This window comes from Anopheles arabiensis, chromosome 2, assembly GCF_016920715.1.
Source record: "Anopheles arabiensis isolate DONGOLA chromosome 2, AaraD3, whole genome shotgun sequence".
Lineage (NCBI taxonomy): Eukaryota > Metazoa > Arthropoda > Insecta > Diptera > Culicidae > Anopheles > Anopheles arabiensis.
Window position 1 is genome coordinate 107321595 of NC_053517.1, and position 22100 is coordinate 107343694.

Below are 22100 nucleotides of genomic sequence, written 5' to 3' on the forward strand. Positions count from 1 at the left end.
TGCCAATACTTTCATTTTCTTTCGTTAGTATCACACCGCTTCTTTTCAATAAAATGCACAGACGTCGTTTTGCATTACTTTTTATGGCAAACCTTTGTGTTGTTGTTTTTTCTTCGTTTTTATTTCGATTGTACCGAACCAGCAAATAGTTGTGTAGTAGTAATCGATAGTAGTAGAAGTAATAGTATTAATAGTAATAGTAGAAGTACATCTCTCATCATACTGTCATCGTCTTTCGTTCGGTTGTTGATTTTTGTTTGTAGTAACATTCACCATTCAGTTTAACGCAACTTGTCCCACATCCCCCCTCTCCCTCTTCCATTTATTCCTATCTATATAGTTGTATAGTACGCGTTTGTTTTTCTTCATTTCTACTACTAACCTCAACTCAACTGCTTCTTACTGAATTTTGTTTTTACCTTATAATTGAGAGACGGATCGGTTTGCATGACCAGTGGTGAGTGTGAAATATTTACATGATCGTTCTCTTCTTCCCAGGTGCAGTATTGTAAATTAACAAAAAACTGCTTCCAAAACGTAGAATTTCCGTTCTAGTCTATCGTGTTGCTGAAAGTGTTTGTGCAGATTGGATTGAGAAAGGAAAACACAGAAGTGAGGAAAGAATGCGTTCACACGCTTCATTCCTCTCACTAAACTTCCTTCCCATTCTCACCGCTTTTCCGCTTTAATTTGAATATCAAGGCGCCTTTTATTCCTGTGTTTTGTTTTTTATACGACCACCACACAAAATACGATCCTCTTCGACCTCTACTACCTCTACTACCCTTTCCTATCCGAAACCGTGGCGACAGCAATGTGACCTCTTACACACCTCCAAAAAACCCCATTTTTTTTGTGTATTGGCTTTCTTTTTACTATAAGCCCTACTTTTCCTACTTTCTCTCTCTCTCTCTCTCTCTCTTTCTCTGTGTGTTGATTGCACAACACTGTTTTTCAATCACACACCTGTTGAATATTACACCTAGCCGAAATTGCAGTTGTCTGTGTCTGTGTCTGTCAATGTGTTTGTCCTAACAAGACACAAACAATATGCGTACACACAAACAAACACACATCCGATAGAAATCCCAAATGCCTTAAGCTTAACTTACTTAACTATACATAATGCTTGCTGCTGCTGCTGCTGCTGCTATTTGTATTCTAGTTACTTCCGCCGTGTTCACTTTCGCTTCCAACAGCTTACCACCACACTATTTTGGCGACTATTTGTGTCCTTTCCTCACTAGCTCTCTTTCTCTCTCTCTCTTTACTGACCAACCTGCTAAATTAACTATTCGCCCCCCGTATCCCTTTTATCAGTTAGAAAGTTAAATTACCAAACGGATAGCTAATACCTCGCCACAGTATCTCCATCTCTTGTGTTTGTGTGTCCTGTGTCATGGCGTTCTTCCAGTGTGTGTCCTCTGTCTACCTAAATGCCCTCAGAACCTTCCCTTCTATGTACAAACTGTGGTTGTTGAAGAGACGCGTGGATTGACCACGCCTCGCCTGTTTTGTTGGTGAAAAGGTGGCAAATGGAATGTTCCTTCTACTTTTATTTTACACTAACGTATTTACCTCCCCCGCGCTAAACTTTCCCCTTTCCAAAACAGGCGCCGACGGCCCCCACATGATGCCATGAATGGTAACTGCTAACCTTCCCCATGGTGGGAGGACACACTTGCAACCGTGCTCTTTTGTCCTAGCACGCCAACAGAACGCCACCGGAATCGGATCCGGAGCAACCGGTACGGACTACGGGTGGGCTACGGGTGTGATGATCCGCTACCATCACCGCCGCCACCACTTCGGATCATTTCTCCTTCAGCAGCAGGTTAAGGAAATCGATCTCCTTCTGCTGCTGCTGGATCGCTTTGTTCTGGTTCTTCACGATCTTCCGGCAGGCGAACAGCTCCTTCAGCGTCTGTTCGTACTTTTCCTTGTAGTCGATGTGGAGCTCCTCCACCAGCCCGCCACCATTCGCGTTCACGTTGTGGATGCTGTTGTTGTTGATGGTGGTGGTGATGTTGGTGTTCGTGTTGGTTACGGCACCGGCAGGCGTAACGGTTAGCTGCGACTTGAGCGACGGCGGTATGACCGCTTCCACCTTGGCGACCTTCAGCTTCTGATGGTACGCGTAGTCCTCGTCGGCCGAGTTTTGATAGCTCGAGTCACCTTCGGACGATTCTGCAATTGGAAAAATGGAAGAGGAAGTTCTTTAGTAAAAAAGAAGAAGAAGAAGAAGAAGGAATTCATTCGAAAGCTGCAGAGGTTAGGAGAGCGGCTTTAGATAATTAATTAATCAATTTTCAACGCAACTAATCTTATAAATCTTAGGAGAGCGCACTGATTTTAAGCGGAAACAACCTTGCTCCAGGAATAGCTCCCCGGGTCCTTATCTTTCACGCACTCCTCGAATTGCAAGGCAGATTTTCGTGAGGCTTTCTTCGTACTTATGAGAGTTAGCGACACGTTCCCGGCAAACACGGCGATAACGTCGATCGTGGCTGGATGAAAGGGAGAAGCAGCAGCTATTTCTAACTGTGACTGTTGCTTTTTGGTACAATTTATCGTTTATCCGTCATTTTCTTGGAACTTCCCCCAGGCTGATAAGATCATCCACCAACCGCAGACCCATAGGTCAATGGGCTTGCCGTGTGGCCGGCTGAGCCATGTACAATGTTGCGGGTTTTATTGTGCGGTGCGTGTGGTATATCCTCCTCCTCCTCCTCCTCCTCCTCCTCCTCCTCCTCCTCCTCCTCCTCCTCCGAAGCCGAAGCTGATAATATGTGGATCAAGAGGTCGCGTTGTTTCTTCCCCACAGTTCCCACGCTTCATCAACTATCAAGCAATCGTGAGACTGAGGTGGTGTCTGAGTAGGTGGCCGCTTTCCTTACGCAATCACCAATGCAATCAGCAGGTGCAATTCAAAGTCATTGATGCACTTTTTTACTCTACTTTTCCCTCTCTCTCGCTCTCTCTCTCTATCTCTAGGAGTAAACATAAACCACCGACCGGTCAAACAAACATACACAAGAACTGGTTTTCGCATGACAAGGCGCCTAAAAGGGGAAAAACCCACCACCGCATAGAAATAGTAGCAAAAAAACATGTTTTTTTATGCTGAAATGCATTTCGTTTCGCTCCAACGCTCTATGTGTGTGATGGTGGTGGTGGTGAATTGGATGGCTAAAATTAGCCTAACCCCCCCTTTCTGCCCATTCCCAAACAACACGGTGGTTGGAATGATTGGAAGGAAAACAGCAGCGCGTCTCGCTCCGTTATGCGCGCGCGGCTCGGGCCGCCTCAAGGTCAAATGCGCGAAGAAAAAACCGGTTCTCTTTGCGTGTGGTTTGGTGGCTGGTGTTGGGGCTGGTGTTGGCTGCTACTTGCTGGGCTGGCATGTGACCGTGGACTTGATCGTGATTAGTTACCAAGGGGCATTAGAATCAACAACAGCAACCACGATTGGAACCATCGTGGGGATGTTCACGTGTTCACGACAAGAATTGAAGGCACGATGGAGCACTAGGTCTATATTACAATGCATAAGAGAAAACCCTTATGAAAGAGAAGGCACGAGACAGAGATTGAATTAAAAAGCGAAACTTAACAGCATAACAACAACACCACACGAACACGATGCAAGACAAAACATGAGAAAGAAGCGCACGCAGCAACAGAACAGAAACAGAGGAAAGCAGAGAGGAAGCATAAACGAGGTAAACGCGTGCACAAATAACAGAGCAAATCACGTGGTGAAGTTGATTAGCAAACAAACACCACGATCATGATGACGATGACGATCATGAATCATAGACGAAGACGAAGGCAAAAGTAGACAAAAATAAAGGGGGGCAGCAGTAAAAGTAGGAAAAGAACGGCACAAGAATCAAAACAAAACAACACACTGTTGCGCTTTAACTCGTTCCTCGTTTCTTCTCTTATGTGTTTGGTTGGTTCTGTTGTTTCTGCACATTCTTGTGCGTGTTTGTGTTTTTAAATGGATGATTAATAAGGAAAGGCACGCGCGCGCCGGCATACTTTCGGTTTCGTTTTATGTTGCTGGGCGCATTGCGCATCGGATACAAGGAGATGGGATGGGAGGAATGCAATAAAAGAAAGAAAAGTAAAAAGCCGGGGCCGGCCACCGGCTGCTGGGGTAAGAGTGTATTGAACTTGGCCGCTGTATGGTGCTGCAAACATTATTAGCATTATATGTGTATGTCATTCAACAGCATATATACAACCAGTGGCGGAAGGGTGTCACACACGCGCGCGTCAAAACAAGCGCAACACCGACGTCATTGCCATTGCGTCAATGTGGTCCCTCCTCCCTTCCCACTCTTCTCCTTTTGCTGCCACTCTAAACAACAACGCTTTATTCGTTTTTGTTTACGCCAATCTCGGCCAAAAGGCGGTTTTGCGCGAACCAGCACGCCGCTCCTCCGCGCTTGCTTTGCGTGTTTCGTCGTCTTAGACTTCACGCGGCTTCACTTTCATTCATTCAGCAAAAGGTTCGCGCACGCACACACACATAGAGACGCACTATCTTTCTATTAGTGCTCGTATGTGTGGTTGTGTGTGTGCTTCTTTTCCCCTTTGTTTGCAATCTGATAAGACACCGCGGAACCAGAGCGCGAGCGCGCGCGGACACATGCTCTCTTGTTGCTGTTGCTTGATTTTTTGCTGGTCCCCTTCGCCGTGGAACTATTCTTGTTTTACGCTTATTTAAAACGAGACAGAGCGATACATTCCCACGCAAAACAGGTGGTGAGACGGGAAAATGTGCCTGTGTGTCGAGTTTTGTATTTTCTCCTCCGTCCGTAGAGAGAGAGAAAGACGCACGAGCAGAAAAGTGCGTGTACGATTGGAGTGCGCAAACGCCGCTGCCGCCGCTTGTTGCGCGCGTACATATGTTCTTCGCAAGACGGCGTCGTCGGCGTGTGCGTTTTTGTTCTATTTTTGCACACATTCTTAAAAACATTCTCTCTCGCTCCGAAACACACATCAAATCGAGTTATCGAGGATTTTATTTAAAAGAAGAAACCCCAACAGTTCGTAGCGCGATTGCGCGATTGCGTTTGTATAGGAGAGTAGTGAGCAAGGGATGACGTTTCTTTTGGGGTTTTGTTTTTCTCTCGCATTTCTTTGCCCCACCCCCTCCACCTCTCTCGCACACACAACACTAGACAAGGCGTCTCTCTACCCCCTATCCTCACTAGGTCAATAGAGAATTGCGTGAAAACAACAACAGCAATGACCTCCACCGGCGGCGTCTCGCGTGTATGTATTATTCCATTCACACCGCATGCAAGCAACACATAGAAAAAGCATATATATGTGCATCATTAAAAAGCATTGGTTGCTTTGTTAGTTGAGCGGTCGGTCGGTCGGTCGCGCGACGAAAGAGCACGTGTGCACACACAAAGAAAGCTAATCGACAAAACACACACACACACACACACACACACGATTGTCTTCTTGATTTTGTTTTGGATGGACCCCCAAAACCTCAATGCTTACTAGATGCTGCATTTTAGTAAACGGTTCTGTCTATAATTCAAAACTTTCCATTTCAACCTGAGAATCGAACTAAGAACGAGCAGGCTGAACGATCCATACAATACCAACACGACTGTAGAGCAGTCCTATCACCCACGGAGAAAATACCTCACCTTATTCCTCACACACTGCCGCTACCGCTTGCAATATATCGTCATCGCCCAACATCATCGTACACACGGACGCACGCAATTAGCATTCACCTCAGGTGGGAGGATTATTGAAACGAGGTAAACTCGGTCCAGCAGCGGGTGAAGAACCGCGACCGGCTTATTCTACACTACGGCCACGCCAGTGACCACCACCACCAGCAGCAGCAGTGTGGCTATGACCTTCACACACATACCCGATTGACCGGACCGGAATTGGGTGGTCCCAACGGCCAACACGGGGCGCGGGCGGGTTTGCTGGTAAGAAAGAAGCCTCCTCACCGGGGGAGTGAGACATACACCAATGCGTTGCTGGCCAGCACCTTTGTCATTCCCTTCTTCGGAGGCGCTGTTTTGAAGGCGCACGGAAGATTGGACAAAACACACACGCAGTCGTGACGGTAAGTTCACACAAACACAACAAAACAGAGAGACATACAAACACAGCAGAGAGAGAGAGAGAGCGCGATCAGTATCAGTTTGCCTTCCCCGTGGGGAGATACGGGGATTCGGGATTTGCCTGGACGGCGACGAACAGTGATGACGACGATGGCTTCGAGACTTTTAAGGTGTAGAGAGCCGCGTCTGCACATGCGTGTCTTCTTCTTCTCCCCCTAACCGGCTAGACAGATAAAGCGGAGGACGGGACAAACACACACAACGAAAAAAAAAAAACAACAAACGACGCGTCTGCTTGCGCGCTACTTGTGCCGAAGCAGAAGCCATTGTGTGTTGTTTATGTAGGTCATGTTTTGATAAAACAAAGCGCGTAAGTGCACTCTTCTATGTCCAGGCACGCTGCAAAGCTTCCACACAAAGTTTCGTCAGGATCTTATCAACTCTCTTCATCAGCAACACACGTTTGCTTATCTATCCTTGAAGCCGGGATATGAAAATTAAATTAAAATCCAATACCACCTGTAAGCAACAGAGGGAGAGAGTTGTTAGGGCCACTTGTTGAATGAATGAATTCTTCAAATAATTTAGAACGCTCAACAAAAACGATGAAGAAGCAAAGTAAAAGTGAACCTATACATCGTCACTTTAGAGAGCTTTTTCTCCTATTTTCCGAGGTTGGAACATTCCGAACGACCTCCGTCTCATCATCGCACCTTTTCCACCACCTATACGTGGACGCACAAAAAGCAACAGTTGGAAATGGAGTTATCACGCCGTCTGACATTCACCACCTTCGACTGGGAAAAGGATTCTTCTGCGCACACAAACACTAAAAAGCTGTCGCGGCATGCATGCAGAGTACACTACTCTGGAAGGAAAAGGGAAAACAACATCGCACTCGGACGAAATGTCACCATCGACCATGCGCCATTCGGACTCGGCCAGTGCCTTGTGTGCCTGGGGGGCATGTCGACAAATACATGGACACATGACACAGTCCGGCGGTTGAGAAAATTCTCATCCTTTCTCTCTCACTCGCTCTCTGTTACTTGTACGCTCTTATAAACGAATACATCCTGCCAGATGTTGGCGATTAGAGTTCACCCCACCTGCAACGCCATCGCCATGTTTTATGCTCCTCTAAACAATCCTTCGCCGTCGTTGTATGTTTTTACGTTTTTGTGAATGAACTGATATAGTAGTAAAAGAGTGTGTGAATACAAGCGGCCACACTCGTCATGTCTGTAGTAGAATGGCCTTGTGAGTCCTCCCATGGGGGCGAGTGAGCCAATTTCATGACCAACACGCAAAAGAGATACACACATCTCAACAGATACGAGAGTTTGTGTTTGTGATACAGTGATATTCCTAAACGATTCTAAGCTTTCCTTGCCCCTGAAGTTATCCGGATCCTACTCTTTCTCCTCTGTCCAATCGCTCTATTCTGCCACTCGGCAGTATATAAAATAGTCAATCATTCAAGTGACATACATTCCAGCTTGAACATCACGAAGCACACCACAATGGCCAAACCATTACACCATTTGGAGTTTGGACTCCGAAATCCAGCCTTTTTTTGTTCACCAAACCCCACACCCTTTGCCGCTGACATGCTTCAACGCACGCAGTGCCATTATCATGCCATGCCTCTGGGCTGGAGAGAGGGATGGGGTATTTGGGATTTCCCCCGTCATAAACACACTACCACCCGTGACAGCGGCGACACACGCGAACGTGCAGGTATAGAGAGAACGTGCAAAAACGCGTACATCTCCGGAGGTGCCGTGTGCCACAAGATGCCAAAGAGGGGTCGCCACAAAATGGGGAAGAAAAAGAAGCCCCCACACACACGCAGACACCTTTTCTCCCTCAGCGTTAAAACGAAGAACAAACGCAGATGGAAAAAAAGAAGCTGGCAACCTCCACACCTTCAAAGGGGGGGCCAGCCAGCACAGTCTTTGTGCTGCTCCAAGATCTCCATCCGGAGCTCCCTTTTTTGCCCAAGTTCCCCCGTTTTCTCGCGCAGCCACCATACCACCAGCACCTGGGAGAACTGGCCCGGGAGCTGTTGGATGATGCTGGTGGTGGTATTGGTGGCAGCCTTCATTAGTGGCCCCGCGTGTGTGTCTGTGTGGCTGTGCTGGAGCGTAGCACAGGTGAGATGAGCCGCTGAAATGGCACACACAACACATTGCTCACACCGCGTGCGCATGACCTTGGAGGTGACAACGGGTCGTTAAGTCGATCGGAACACGGTGGCAAATGATGGCGCTGGTCGTCGTACGCGCGATGGGTCATCACAGATTGGGCCGCACTGATTGGGAACGTATCCAAACGCTTATCATGCCCGCAACGCACTCTCTTCTCTACAATGTCCCAGGCCCCTCCTCTGTGTCCCAAGTCACGCGATCCTACTAATCCACGGTCTCTGAAATTGAAGTCCCAAAAGCTTTAACGCAGATAACGCATCGTGCATCGGCCAGCACCTACCTCCGGCGGTCATATCCATGTCGACCATGTTCAGCCCGTACTCGCTGTGGTCCAACAAGCGCCCTCTGCTACTGCTGTTGTTCAGCTTTCCGCTCTGCTGGTGGTGGTTGTGGTTATGGTTGCTCACGTTGTTGTTGTTGTTGTTGTTGTTATGGTTGTTGGCACTAGATTTTTTCGTTGTCACGAGCGAGATCGGCCCACCATTGTTGTTGTTGTTGTGGTGGTGGTTGTTGTTGCTGCTACCATTGCTCGGCGGCGTACCGATGATGGCGGGCGTGATGGACACCTGCCCGTTCACGAGCCCGAGCGCGGCCAGGGCGGTCGCCTTCCGCTGCTGGTCCTTCAGCTGCTGCTCCTTCAGCTGCTGCTCCTTGATCTGCTGCTGGCGCTGGATCAGGTTGGCCAGGGCGCCGGTCGGTGCGGCCAGCGGCGGCACCGCCCGGTTGCGCTTCGACGAGGAGACGGGCGTGGTCGCGGTGGGCGTCGTCGTGGACGCTGTCGTCCCCTGGCTTGCCGCCACCATGCTGCCGCCGCTCATGGCCGAGGCGGACCGTTTCAGGCTGGCGGTCAGGCTGCTCAGCTGGCTCGCGTTCTGGCTGGCGGACTGGGTGGCGGCCGCCGCGACGGCAGCCATCATGAGCGACAGGTTGGTGTGCAGGTTCGGGATCGAGGCCACGGCCGACAGGAGCTTCTCATCGATCGGTGAGCCGGCGCCATTGCTGCTGCCACTGCCGCCACCGCCATTACCACTGCCGATGCCATTGCCTCCACCATTACCACCGTGGGGCTTTGCCGCTTCCAAGTTCGCCGGGTTCACGGACGGTACCGAGCCTTTTTTGAGCCTATGCGCGCACACACACACCAAAAAACACAGCGCGACAGAGGTGTTAATGAGCGTTCGTGCCAGATATTTCGTCCGCCAGCAGCACACCAGCACGGGTGGCGAGGGGTCCAATCGATGTGACGTCAGCAGAGTGTTGGCAACGACGTTCCAGCGCACCGCGTTTCCGTGAGTGCCGTTTTTGTGCCGTCCATCATTACGGGCGAGATAAAGGACATCATCACCAATCCCAGAGGTCATTTTGGAGTGCAGAGAGAGAGAGAGAGGAAGAGAGAAAAAAGAAGAAAAAACATTTATTAGGATTTTTGTGTGATACGAAGAGCTCGATGGTGCTGGGGTGATGCCACTTTTTTACTGCCCAAACACACCATCCCGGATATGCTGCTGCTCGGCAACCGATCCGACCCGGGGACTTTCCGGGAGGAGTGTTCGGAGTTTGTGTGTCGAACCGAAACGTAAACCGAAAAAAAGCAAGAGATGATGGAACGAGAAGGAGACAAAAAAGAAGCTTGAAGAATGCCAAGGATGGTTCACGCGGGAACGTGAATGATAGTTAGAGGACATACACACACACATAAGCCATCCTCTTCTCCTCCGGTTGGTCCCAAAAAACGTTGAGGCTGCGCGCGCTGATGTACCAGACCCCAGCCACCAGATGACCGCAAAAGGTATCGTACCATCCGGTGTACCATCCTCATCCCTTTAGGTTTTCTCATCGTGGTATCGATTATTTGGCCTTTTTTTGGGCTCGGGGTGTAAAAATGCCCGTGGCCGGGCGCCGGAGATAGTTTCAGGGGCATTTAGGGGCCCGCAAGACACGACAACCCCCTGGGTTGAGCGCACAAACACAGTTACGCGGGCAGGTAAGGGAACACGCAGCCAGCCAGCCCAGCCAGCCAACCAGCCAGAAGGGTACGGGCATGACGAACCCCGACGGCAGTGTGGCGAAGAACCGAAGCGAAACCGGTGCCAACCAGCCACAACCAACCTTCCAATCCTTCGGCACTGTCTGTGTGCGTGTGTGTGTGTGTTTGGAGGCTGAAGTGAGCGAGCACTGCTCACGCTTCGGCAAACGGTACGCCCGCTGCGGAGTTCGAGGCCAGCCGCGCGCGGGTCTCTGTAGTCGTGTGATTTGGTGTGGTGTTGCGCGCGGAGTGTTACCTGGAGATTCGAATTGAGGGGGGGTGTTGTTTTCGTCGCACTTATGGATGCGATGTTCGCTCGTGGAGGGACACACAGCCATTACGGTTTTGGCATTGACGAAGGGAGCGAGAGAGCGAGAGAGAGAGAGAGAGAGAAACGCACATTTTCGATGGTTTGTCAAAATTCCCGTGGCCCGTTCGGAAGGTGCAAAAACCCGTGTAAGGAAGAGGGTCGTTTTTTTGGGAGGAGGAATTCTCCTCAAAGTTCCCATCCATCTCAACGACGCAAAAAAGCGAACCCACACTCGAGGAGGACCTGAGCTGGAGTTTGGCAAAAAGTTTCCTCCGGCCCAAAACGACCCCCGAAAAGAGAAGGGTGGCAGGGGAGGTGGTGGTACGCGTGGGTGACGCTTCCTTTATTGAAAGCGAGTCCCCCCCAAAACGGACCAAAAGGAAAGTTAATTTCACACAGCCCAAACAACCAACCGGCCAGCCCGCCAACTCCAACAAACCCCAAGAAACGCAAGAAAACACAGACAGGAACCTGCTCTTCTCCTCCCCGCTCCCCACTATTTCGTAAGGGATAAAAGAGACCCTCCTCCTCTCCACCAGCACCACGCCCGCCAGACCCCGAAAAGCCCGAAAGACTTGCCGTGTTCCCATAAGGTCGAGTAAATTAGTCTCACCGGTCGCTCCTTGCCTGTTGTTTCTTCACAAACTGCCCTTACTGGAACACACCCGGAGAAGACAAACCATTGGCCTACCTGCATATCCCTCCCCTTCCCTTCTCTGTGGGCGGAACGAGAGTGCACAACACACACACGCACACAAGAGGGAAGAAGAGCGGTTCAGGAAAGAGTCAAGGAAATCGATTACCATTAAATTCTCCTTCGTCGCCGTCGTCGTCATCAACGTGGACACACTCTACACCTTCAACGCCGGGGTTCCGTTTCCCTACGCCAGCCAGGTCGTCGATTTTACGACACCAAAAACCTTCCCCGCGTGCGCGCGCGAGGATGGAGTGTATATCGCACGCAAAACGGTTCTCCCCGGGTGTTGCCTGCTGGTGCTGCTGCCGTGCTGGCAAGTTATTTTAAAGGGGGCTGCTGCTGGCTGCTGATGATGCCGAAGGGGTTTCCCATCTCGTTTCCCCATCTCTCGTTCGTTGCGCCACGCGGCGGGACTGAGACTTGCGGAACAAGGTGTTGTGCTCGCGGGCTGCTGCTGCTGTCGATACGCTTGGGGTTTTGCGTATATACGTTCTTGTGTTTTTTTTACTGACCGCGAGACTTTTTTTGCTTTGACACTTCACTCTCTTGCTTACTCTCTCTCTCTCTATCTCTCTCTCTGTGGGCATGGGTGTGTGCGGTCGCGCGTTACGCCCCGGCAAAGATGACGACGTCAACCATCAACCATCATCAACAACAAAAACCCATCCCCAAAAAACCGAGATGGCAAAATCAAAGATCCTCACCACACACACACACACACATCACTCGGCTTTGGTGTGACTTTTTTTGGTCGGTGGAGGAGGAGGAGAAGGGGAGAACCTTTTTTTGTGCTTGCTAGCATGTGCCGAGAGATCATCCCAAGCCAGGCACGGCCAGCCCCCGTTGGTCCGTTTGTGGGAAGAACGCGCGACGAGATTTTCGCGCGACGAAGTACCTTCTTCATCCGTCTTTGCTCGCACCGCAACAGACTAGGCCAGCCTCGCATGGTCTCTCTGTGTGCGTGCGTGTGTGTGTGTGTGTTTGGTTGCCGTTTTTGCGGCTCGCTAACCAGGCATGTCAGCTTCCGAGGCAGCAACAAAAAACGCCAGAAACCCAACGGCAAAACAGTCTCCTCCGAATACCCTTCGCGCGGGGCGAGATCGTTGGTTTCTGAGGGGGGAGATTTCACTCTTTTTTTGTTGTTGGGAGATTGGGTGTGGGAACTCAAAAACCGGGAGAGGCGCTGCCAGTAAGCGGACAGCAAATAAATAAACACTCAAACTCACAAAGCGAAGGGTTGGGTGGTGTGTGATGGGAACCGCGCGCAACAGCATCGGAGCGGAAGGTTCCCTCTACCGACTTCTGGCGGGGCTCGCAAACCCCACTCGCTCTCGGGTCGCGTTTTTATCACTCGCCAAAAGGGTCTTAGGAGAAAAACAGAACCCCACACACACTTCGGCTGGCAAGGTAGAAGGTAGGAAGAAGAAGATGAAGGAGATGGAGGAGCAGTTTAGAGAATTTCTGCCAACTCGGCTAAAAGGCCCACCACCGCTAGGAGCTCGGTGCGCGAGAAGGCCACGGCGGATTGTGATCACGCGGGCGCAGCGAAACTCCCCTCGAGCCAACACACACACACACACACAAGTAGACACTGGCTGATGCTGCTGCTGCAACCCAGAAAGATCCGGAGGGCAACAGACATGCCACGGCCCGAGAGATGGTGCGCAATACCACCACCAGCGCGCGCGTCCTTCTCGGTTTCGGTGGACGGATCTCGGATCAGAAAGCGCTCGTGCGCGGTCCAAAGGTCCAACGCATCATCATCATCATCATCACCACGATCATCAACCGCGTTGCCAACAGCCGCGTCCGGTCATGAAAGTGTCCGGTGTGTCTGGGGGCGAGTGCGCGCTGCTCGCTCGCGAGGTAATCGTTCCACCAAATCCGGTCCCTGACGACGCCAGAGGGGTGTATTGGAGGAGCGCGAGCAACACAGAACAGTATTAGAGCGAGCGAGAGAGAGAGTGAACGGGACAACCAAACGCACACACCAAAAATTGGGGTGTCCAATCGAAAAGGTAGACCCCGAAAAAGGTTTTCCAAAAACAAGGTTCCCCGCGCTTGCTGGTTACTGCTGCCATTAAACATCCTGAGGTTTGCCCTCTTCGACTACGGGGGTCTGTGGTCTGTGTCCTCGGTGTGCTGGTGCTGTGTACCTGTGTGCCCACCAACCAACCAACCAACCAGCATCCCCGTCACTTTTCACACTCCGGTCCAAGGATCTCCTCCCTTCAAATGCTGAAACCGAACCACGAATGCGAACAACTTACCCTTGGCTGAAGAGATTGGGATTGTTGAAGTCCGCCGGCTGAAAGTGGTCCGAGCAGATGCGGGAACTTTTGTACAGATATTCCGGCCCGTTCTCGTCGTACTTCTTGTACAGCTCCGGCCGGTTGCAAAAGTCGACCCACTTCTTGCAGCTGCGTTGTGTGTAGCGCGCGATGGAAAGAAAAGAAGAGCAGAAACAGAAACAGTTTGGGCGTTAGTGTATCGGGAAGATGGAAAGTTTGGATTTTGGGAGGGCGAAGATGCACATCTTTCCCCGTAAAAAAAAACACGGAAAAACAAGATCTAATCATAAGGGTTTGCCGGCTCTCGCTGCTTTTTGGGGAGTGGATATTGACAGGTATACAGAGAACAGAGAGACCCTTATGCCCGGACGGGATGTAGTGACAGAGGGCGACGAAGGCGAGAGAACATCAGCAATTAGCAGCAGTACGTAAACTTCCAGCTTCCAGACATTCGGTTGGCCTTTAAGCAACGACACGTCGTCAAGCGCAGGAGGAACACGCACATTCCTGTGCTCATCCCAACCTTCAGAGAGCTCAGAATTCATTTCCTCATCGTTCACCAGGGCTTTTGCCTGCGTTTGTGTGCGTCTTTGTGTGTGAGCAGCAATCTGTCAACCCGAGGTCGGCGGACACTTGCCGCCAGGGATCGGCGGCCTCTCTCGCTCTGTGTGTGCCGTCGTCGCAGAAAAGAATGTCGTAATCACTCCGCGCGCTGCTGCTGCTCGCCAATGAAAAAATCCAATATTACACACCGACACACACACACAGCCAGGGAGTGTGACACTTGTGCGACTCTCGGTTTGGGTAGGCAGCGGCGGACTGGCGACCACTGTCGGGCTTGAATCACCCCCTCCTCCCTTGGGCGCACGGCGCGCGCTACAATGACGCCAAACAGCGGGCCAAAAGTCGCCCCGGCCTAACGCACTAGAGAGAGAGAGAGAGGCGTGGTGGCGGTGGCACACGACGATCGAGGGACGCTGGAAGTGGACGATCGAAGGGCGCTCGGGTGTTGGTGGTGATTGCTCGGAATGGGGCACAATGACCGCCGATGACGGACCTGACACGGTGCGCTGCTGCTGCTCGGTACTCAGTTTGCCAATGAGATGTTACACAGCGAGCTGGGTGAAGGGGAGGTAGGGGTGAATGTGTTGGGTCCGTGCCGCAGCCCCGTAGGTTAAAAGCGCGACACAGTTTGTGGCGGTGGTGGTGGTGGGAGGGAGCGCACGTAAGAAGAAAACAGAATGCCACAACTGGCGGCGGCGGCGGCCGCACCGAAACCGAAATGAGGGTTGCTTGCACACACACCCAATCTCACCCCTGCCTGTTCCCACCCCCCTTGGACTCTCTGTTGCGTTTGTTGCGTTGCGCACCGTGGCTTCTTCTCTCCCACACACGCACACAGACACACTCAGGCATGCCCGGACTGAACAAGGGTGGACCTGGCAGGCGATTACGGGCCGTGCGCACCGTGGCGACTGACTACTGCTACCTCCCTCTCTGCGCCGCCATTTGTCGGGGCAACTGTACCCACCCTCCCCCACCCTACCCTTTCCCCCCGCCCCCCACGCAAGAGATATAACACACACCGGACGCAGCGTGTGCCCAACCGAGAGAAGCGCAAGGGAAACCACCACCACCACCATCAGGCGAGCACACAAAGGGGGTGAGAGCGATTGGTCGGTCTCTGCTCTGGCGGACCCGACACACACACACACACACACGTCATGCGGCGCGTCCGGGAGCGCGCGTTTGGACCTGGGCGACCGATAAGAAAAATCGTTGGAACGCCACCGTCACCACACACAAGCGATGATGTATGGGCGACATTTTCAGGCCGTGGGGAGGGGACCCTGCTGACAACCCTGCTGGCGTGACAAAGGGGCCTTCCAAACAGCAAGAATATGCTCCAAAATGTGTGTCCGCTGTGAAGAGGATCTTCTGAAGCAACGAAAAAAGGCAGCCTGGACCGACCCAGTCCGCTTGTGTTAAAACTCCCAACTCTCCAAAAGCCCATCATCGGGGTAGAGACACGAAGAATACAGTTCAAGGTTCCTTTCGAGTACCTTCATTCCATCCAGCACACACACACACACGAAGCAACCCAAAGTTCGCAAAAGCTTCCACACACTGCTTGGCGGCGGTACCTTCCTTCACCCTCACCGACTCGGAATGAAGGACAAAATGGCCTGCGCGCACAGCGCGATCGCGCCGATCGATGGACAAGTCAGCGCGCGCCCGCCCGCCAACAGAGTCCGTGGGTGTTGTGTGTGTGTGTGTGTGGGGGGAAAGGGGTTTCATTTTTTCTCGCGATGATCTTCTTCTTCTTCTTCGTTCGCTTCTTTGAGCGCGATCCTCCTCATCCGTTGCACCGGTACACACATGCGCAGAAGACACACACACCCTCTTCTCTCTTCTGAGTGCGTTTTTTCGGGGTGTTGCGAGTTCAGCTTGTTGCTTCTTCGCTTCCAGCTCCCTTTGTCGGTGTGGTGCATCATCTTTTTTTATAAGACCCCTAGACCCCCTCCGCTCCAACGGGCACACACACACACGCACGCACAGTAGGGTGGAGTGCGCAGAAGGAAACTGAACAGCAGCAGCAGCTGTCGTCGTTGCATGCCCACCGAGAAACCCTCCCGATTGCTGCCGTTGCTGCCGTTGCTCATGCTTCGCTGATTATTATTGGACTTCTTTACCCCCCCCCCCCCCATTCCATTGGGAAGTTGCCACCAGGACTTCTCGTGGCGTAAGAAAACAAGGGGGAGAAATGCACAAACTACTCCAAACCGATCGAGCAAGCCCTGGGCTGGAGCTAAAGTTGCGAGCGACTCTCCCTGGAGGACACCAACTCCAACAAGAAGTCCTCAAGAAGTCACAGGGAAGAAAAGGCGTCCTGCTGCTGCACCAAATATTCCACCCAAGTTTCGTTTTGTACATCCAGACCCTGTGTTGTGCGCTTCTCCCCCCTCTGGCTAGCTTCGGACGACATATGTCCGAGTTCGGGTTTCGGTTAGTACCTCCAATTTTTTCCACACACACACACCAAGCAGAGGGTCCTCGAGGTTTTGAGGCATTGCAAGCCAGCTGGCGTGCGCGCGCTTGCCCGGCTCACACGCCAAGGGCTTCGTCAGACCGTCCAAAAGGGCACGTAGACGTACGTTGGGTTTCACTACCTCCCTGCCACACACCAAGCCCAAGTGTGTCTCTTGCCCAGAGGGTTAGGCTTCAAAAGGGAATCGAGAAAGCGGTGAGCTCGACAGGGCAGACACACACACCTGCTGTCAGGCGTGCGTTGCCTGCCCGCATTCTCGCCCGCAAAACGGGCAGCTGGAGTTTAATGGATTGCTGGTTGGCTGGCTAGCTGGATGGCTGGCTCTAGCTGGCCTGATGGTGGCCACTGTTGTTATAACCACCCCCCTCCACTTTCGATTCCAATTCGAAAGGCAATCCAGCGTGTGTGTGTGTGGGTAATCTTTCCTTGCTTTTCATCTTTTGGGTATCAAGGAGTGCTTTCGCAACAGAAAGTACCCGGAGCTGATGCTGCTCCTAGCCGAATCTTGCAGCTGCGATCCTTGTCACACAGATGTTGCCAGAGTTGGCATTCAATTTCCACGGTCACACACAAAAAAAAACCCACAGATAACGCGCTCTTATCGAACAAGTGGTGCGGCAGCAGCTTTTACATGACTCAACCCACCACAACAACTCCCAACAGCGGATTCTGAGCTCTCTGGAGCTCAGTAGCTGACCCCCTAAACCCCTTCGCTAATGAGTAGGCTTTATAGTGGGATAGTTATTAAGCACTTCCGCTATATTTTTAGAGCCCACACCTCCAAACTGGGAAGCAATCTGGGAAGAGCACGGGATGGGAAGCGGCAACGCATTAATCACCGTCGCATACACCAACCGCATCACATCGGGACGCACCGTCGTGAGTCATCCAAGTGCCAAGTGCCAAACCCCCAGTAGGACCCGAGATGGGGAGGAGAAGTCTCCGGGCGTAGTAAGTGGCGCAGCAATTGGCAAACTCTCAACTCGGCACGTACGGCCAATGAAATCTACGGCACATAATAAAACGGTGTCGCACCAGGGCCTTTGGCGGTACTGGGCCTTCCCCTCCTACTCCTACATCACACGGTGGAAAGTTACACCTTTTGTCTTGGCAGCGACGATAATGACCATCTGGATGGACACACCATCCAGGGGAGGGCGTCGTGTTGGGATAATTGATTTTGTCCGATAGCCAGAAGCAGTAGGTTGCCAGACAGGTGTTGCCACCGGGAACGGGGTAGAAGCGATGATGGAGAAGCAAACCCATTACACACCCATGAAATGTACCCAAAATGTTAGAAATAGCCGGGTACGGGAGAGAGATAGTTCCCAACTAGTACCCTCCCATTATTGGAGGACACATTCGGAAGAAACACGCGCATGATTCATTCCACTCGCAGCCCCAACATCCAAAAATAGGACTTTGGAGCTGGGTGGGAATGTGCGCGATTAGAGTGTACCAAAACCAAAAACCACCGTTCCAGGAATTGGTGCGCATTCCTTGGAAGATAAAGATCGAGTGCGATTTCCTGGAACACGACTTGCGGGCAAGTTGCGCACCACACTCCCTTGGTCCGTCCGGATCCCACCGATAAGAAAGTTGCCCACCGGTGCGCAGCCCTCCAGGTCTTGCAAGAATTGGCGAAAAGCCTTGCAAGGGAGGAGGCCGTCCATCAGGTCTTTTCGGATGATAACGGACGCGCGCGGTGTTTTTTGCTGATATCACCTTCCTGGAGGGTTAATAATCAGATCCCCAGATACATATTCTTGGAGTTGGACATTAGACAAGTTTTTGGAACATCCAAGAAGCGATTCCTAGATTCTCCAGCTTCCCAGAACTCAGCTGCAGAGGTGATGTACACTGTTGGAGATACCCAAGATGATGATCTCGACCCCTCCCGCACTACAACAAACTAGCCCATAGTGTCATCTGTCAGGTAGTCGTGGGCCTGCCAAAGTCCCCACCAGCAGCAGCAACAGCAGCTCGCCATGCCCGGTTGGCCTTGCCACGGGCACATGGTCAGAAGTCACCGCATGGAGAGTGGACGACCGACTCCACTCCAAACTCCTCCCCACCACACACACACACACACACGTGAGCACGCGTGTACTTAACTGCAACCAGAGGGGTCCCCAGCAACTCCGCGCGCAAGCAAACGGTCGTGTACGCCGCTGCTGATCGCCCTTGCTGCTGCTGCTCCACTTCCACTGCTCAACCCCATCCGGTCAGTCCCTCAACCTCCCTCCCTCCCTCCCTCCTTCGTGTGCGCGTGGGGCTTCTCGCTGCTGGGGAGTTCCTACAGCAAAACCTGCACTGTACACACACACAGCCACGAATGGGTTTTACAGTGCCAGTAGGGCACACGCTCGCTTACACAGAGTGCTCGGTGTGTGTTTTTTTGCTGTTGAGTTGATGATGGCGGTCGGCGGCGATGGCTCCGAAAACGTGCTGCGCCTTCCCGTGCGCTTCCTGCTCCCCCCCCCCCCTCTCCCTGTTCCTCCTTCACTGACTCTACCCTCTTCTTCGCTGGTAGGTAGCTCTGGACTGCAGTAGCACGCACCGAACGTAGCTCTCTTTCCCGCTCATGGGGCCGGTTGGCAGGCGGGGTGTTGGCAAGCGACCAACAGCAACAGCAGCCGACGGCGGCGGCTGCCCCCAGAAGTGCTCGATCGAGTGCGCGAGCGAGCCCGGGCCGGCACACACGGGCGAACTTGGGAATGTGTGGTTAGCTGGTTGTTTGTGAGCCATTCGCCCGCCTGCCTGCCCTCTCGAGAGAGGGAGAGCACCACCGCGGCACCACAAGGGGGTGTGTGTGTGTGTGTTGAACGCGTGATATCAGCTACTGATGATGGAGGACGCCGCCATCACTGTGACTGGTGGACTGACGCTGTGGTTGAGGGGGAGCGATTACGAATGGATGTGGATTCTCGCGTTCGATTCGAGCGAACCAGCGGGTACTCCTCACCACCACCACAACCCTCTCTCCCCGCTCATTTGTCCGTGTCATTTGTCGCGCTGCTGGTGATGCGGCACACCATCATCATCATCATCGTCATCATCAGCAAGTTCCTGCGGTCCCGCGGCACCGAAAGCGAAAACATTGCGTTGATTGGGAAAAACCACCTACCCATAGAGCCCTCCCCCATCCCATTCGCAGGGGAAACTCGTCAGTGCGGTGGGTGAAGGGGCGCTTCGGCCGCCTTCCATCAACCGCTCCTTAACCCTCTTCGTTACAAGCCAGTGGGAAACAGAGCACAGTGGGTCGGTCTGTGAGTGTGGTGGAAGCGGATGCGCGTGCAACAACACACCAAGAGCTAGCTGCCCGTTTGCCGCCGCCGCCACCTCCACCTCAACCGCGCACCAAACCGGAGAGAGACCGACCATCATCAACATCATCATGCCAATGCCGGATGAGCACCACCACCACCATACACACACAACGGCGGCGGCAACGACGACAACAACATTCGTGCCGATCGCGCCAGCAGCAGCGAGTGATGATGACGATGGTCGATGCCAATGGCGGCGGCGGCGGCGGTCGCGTTTTGGGTCGGTCACTTGCTGATGAGCGTCGCGGAACCGAAGGGAAGGGAAGGGGGGAGGGAAAGCGGAAGGGAAGGAAGTGGATGGCTGGCAGTGATCATCGCCATCGAACACAGAGCAACCAACACAGCCGTACACAGGCACAGCCAGAGAGCCAGGCAGCAGCAGCAGCAGCTAGCAACCGACCGACCTCAGCGCCAACGTCGTCCGGTCGGTTGAGTTTATCCAAGCACACACCACAGCACACCACCGCTGGGTTTTTTTTGCTTCTCTTCTACCGTTCCTTCTTTTGTTCGCTCAGCTGCCACCGCCGCACCACGTCGTCGAGGGGCATCATCATCATCATCAATGCTGGCTGACGATCCTGGTTCCGCGCACCTGTCTCTACATCCGCCGTCGACCAAAGCCGTGCCCAAGTGTTCCAGCAGCAACAAATCCAAACCTCCGTGCCGAAAATGAAGGAAAACCCGATCGTACGATCATTCTAGAATACCGATCGGCGGGTTGGGCGGGATGAACATTCCAGCATTTGGAGCAAGCAAATATACAGAGACTTACACTGACTTTGGCAAGGAAGTTCTAGAAAACCTCGGATGCCAGGTAGTTCCCTCTTTTAGGGGTTTGGAGCCGTGAGATACCAGCAAAAGGACGGATTGGATGGGGAAAACCGTACGTCCACCATTACAATCCTCTCCCGCTACGGACCAGCCCACGCAAGATGCACACCAAACTAGTGATGGGTAACGTTGGCAAAAATCTGGAGTGGACACCGATAGTATCAGAACTGACTCCGGAAGGTAGGTCCGCCCAGCGTCGTTCGAAGTCGTCCGGAGTCGTCCAGAGTCGTTCAGAATCGTTGGAAGTCATCCGGAGTCGCCTTGAGTCGTTCAAGTTCATCCAGAATCGCTTGCAGTCGTCCGGAGTTGTCCAAAGTCGCCCAGATGCCGATTCTGGATTACTTCGAGCAACTCCGGACAACTCTGAGCGACTCTGGACGACTAGGGGCGTCTCTGGATAACTCCTAATTACTCCTTGAGTCGTTCAAAGTCACCCAGAATCGCTTGGAGTCGTCCGGAGTTGTCTAAAGTCATCCAGAGGCCGATTCCGGATGACTTAAAGCGACTCCGGACAACTCTGGGAGACTCTGGTAGACTCTGGACAGCTCCCAATGACTCTGGACAACTTCCAACGACTCCTTGAGTCGTTCAAAGTCCAGAATAGCTTGAAGTGGTCCGGAGTTGTCCAAAGTCGCCCAGATGCCGATTCCGGATGACTCCGGATGACTTCCAACGACTTCGGACGACTTCCAACGACTTCGGACGACTCCGGACAACTCTGGACAACTCATAACGACTCCGGACAACTCCAAACGACTCATTGAGTCGTTCAAAGTCATCCAGAATCGCTTGGAGTCGTTCGGAGTTGTCCAAAGTCGCCCAGAGGCCGATTTCGGACAACTCCAGAAAACTCAGGAAGACACCGGACAACTCCGCACGGAACTAGTGGTTCCCATTTTGTCGGAGTTGAAGTCAAACTACCAATACTCGGAATAGGATCGAAGTCGTGGGTGTGCTCCAGAGAGCACACATCACTACACCAAACGCTTCACCGCACCAGACAACCAAGCCAGCGACGGCCCCAGGCCAGCCCAGCTCAACCAGCCAACCGAGCCAGCTGCCAGCTTATAAATTGAGGGAACGTCCGGTCGCCAACGTGTGCATGTGCGAGAGCGAGCGAGAGCGAGACAGCGTTGGATATTTCAACCCTCAGCGCAAAACCAGGCAATGATGACCACACCACGGCGGCGGCAGCGACACACACACACACGCACAAGCAGCAGCACAAAGGCAGCGAGCGCGCG

At 52.6% G+C, this 22100-nt stretch overlaps 1 protein-coding gene across 3 annotated transcripts in view; it reads right to left on the reverse strand.

Moving 5' to 3' along the window:
* Positions 1-74: 74 nt before the first annotated feature.
* The window catches only part of LOC120895204 (probable WRKY transcription factor protein 1), a 29185-nt gene continuing 7159 nt past the window's right edge, over positions 75-22100 (reverse strand). For all 3 annotated transcript variants that reach the window (XM_040298337.1, XM_040298335.1, XM_040298336.1), the window contains 3 exons: positions 13627-13776; positions 8604-9445; positions 75-2187 (listed from right to left, as the gene is read on the reverse strand). In XM_040298337.1, coding sequence (XP_040154271.1) covers positions 1814-2187; positions 8604-9445; positions 13627-13776 — 1366 coding nt within the window. In that variant the 3' untranslated portion in view covers positions 75-1813. The remainder of the gene's footprint in view (positions 2188-8603; positions 9446-13626; positions 13777-22100) is intronic.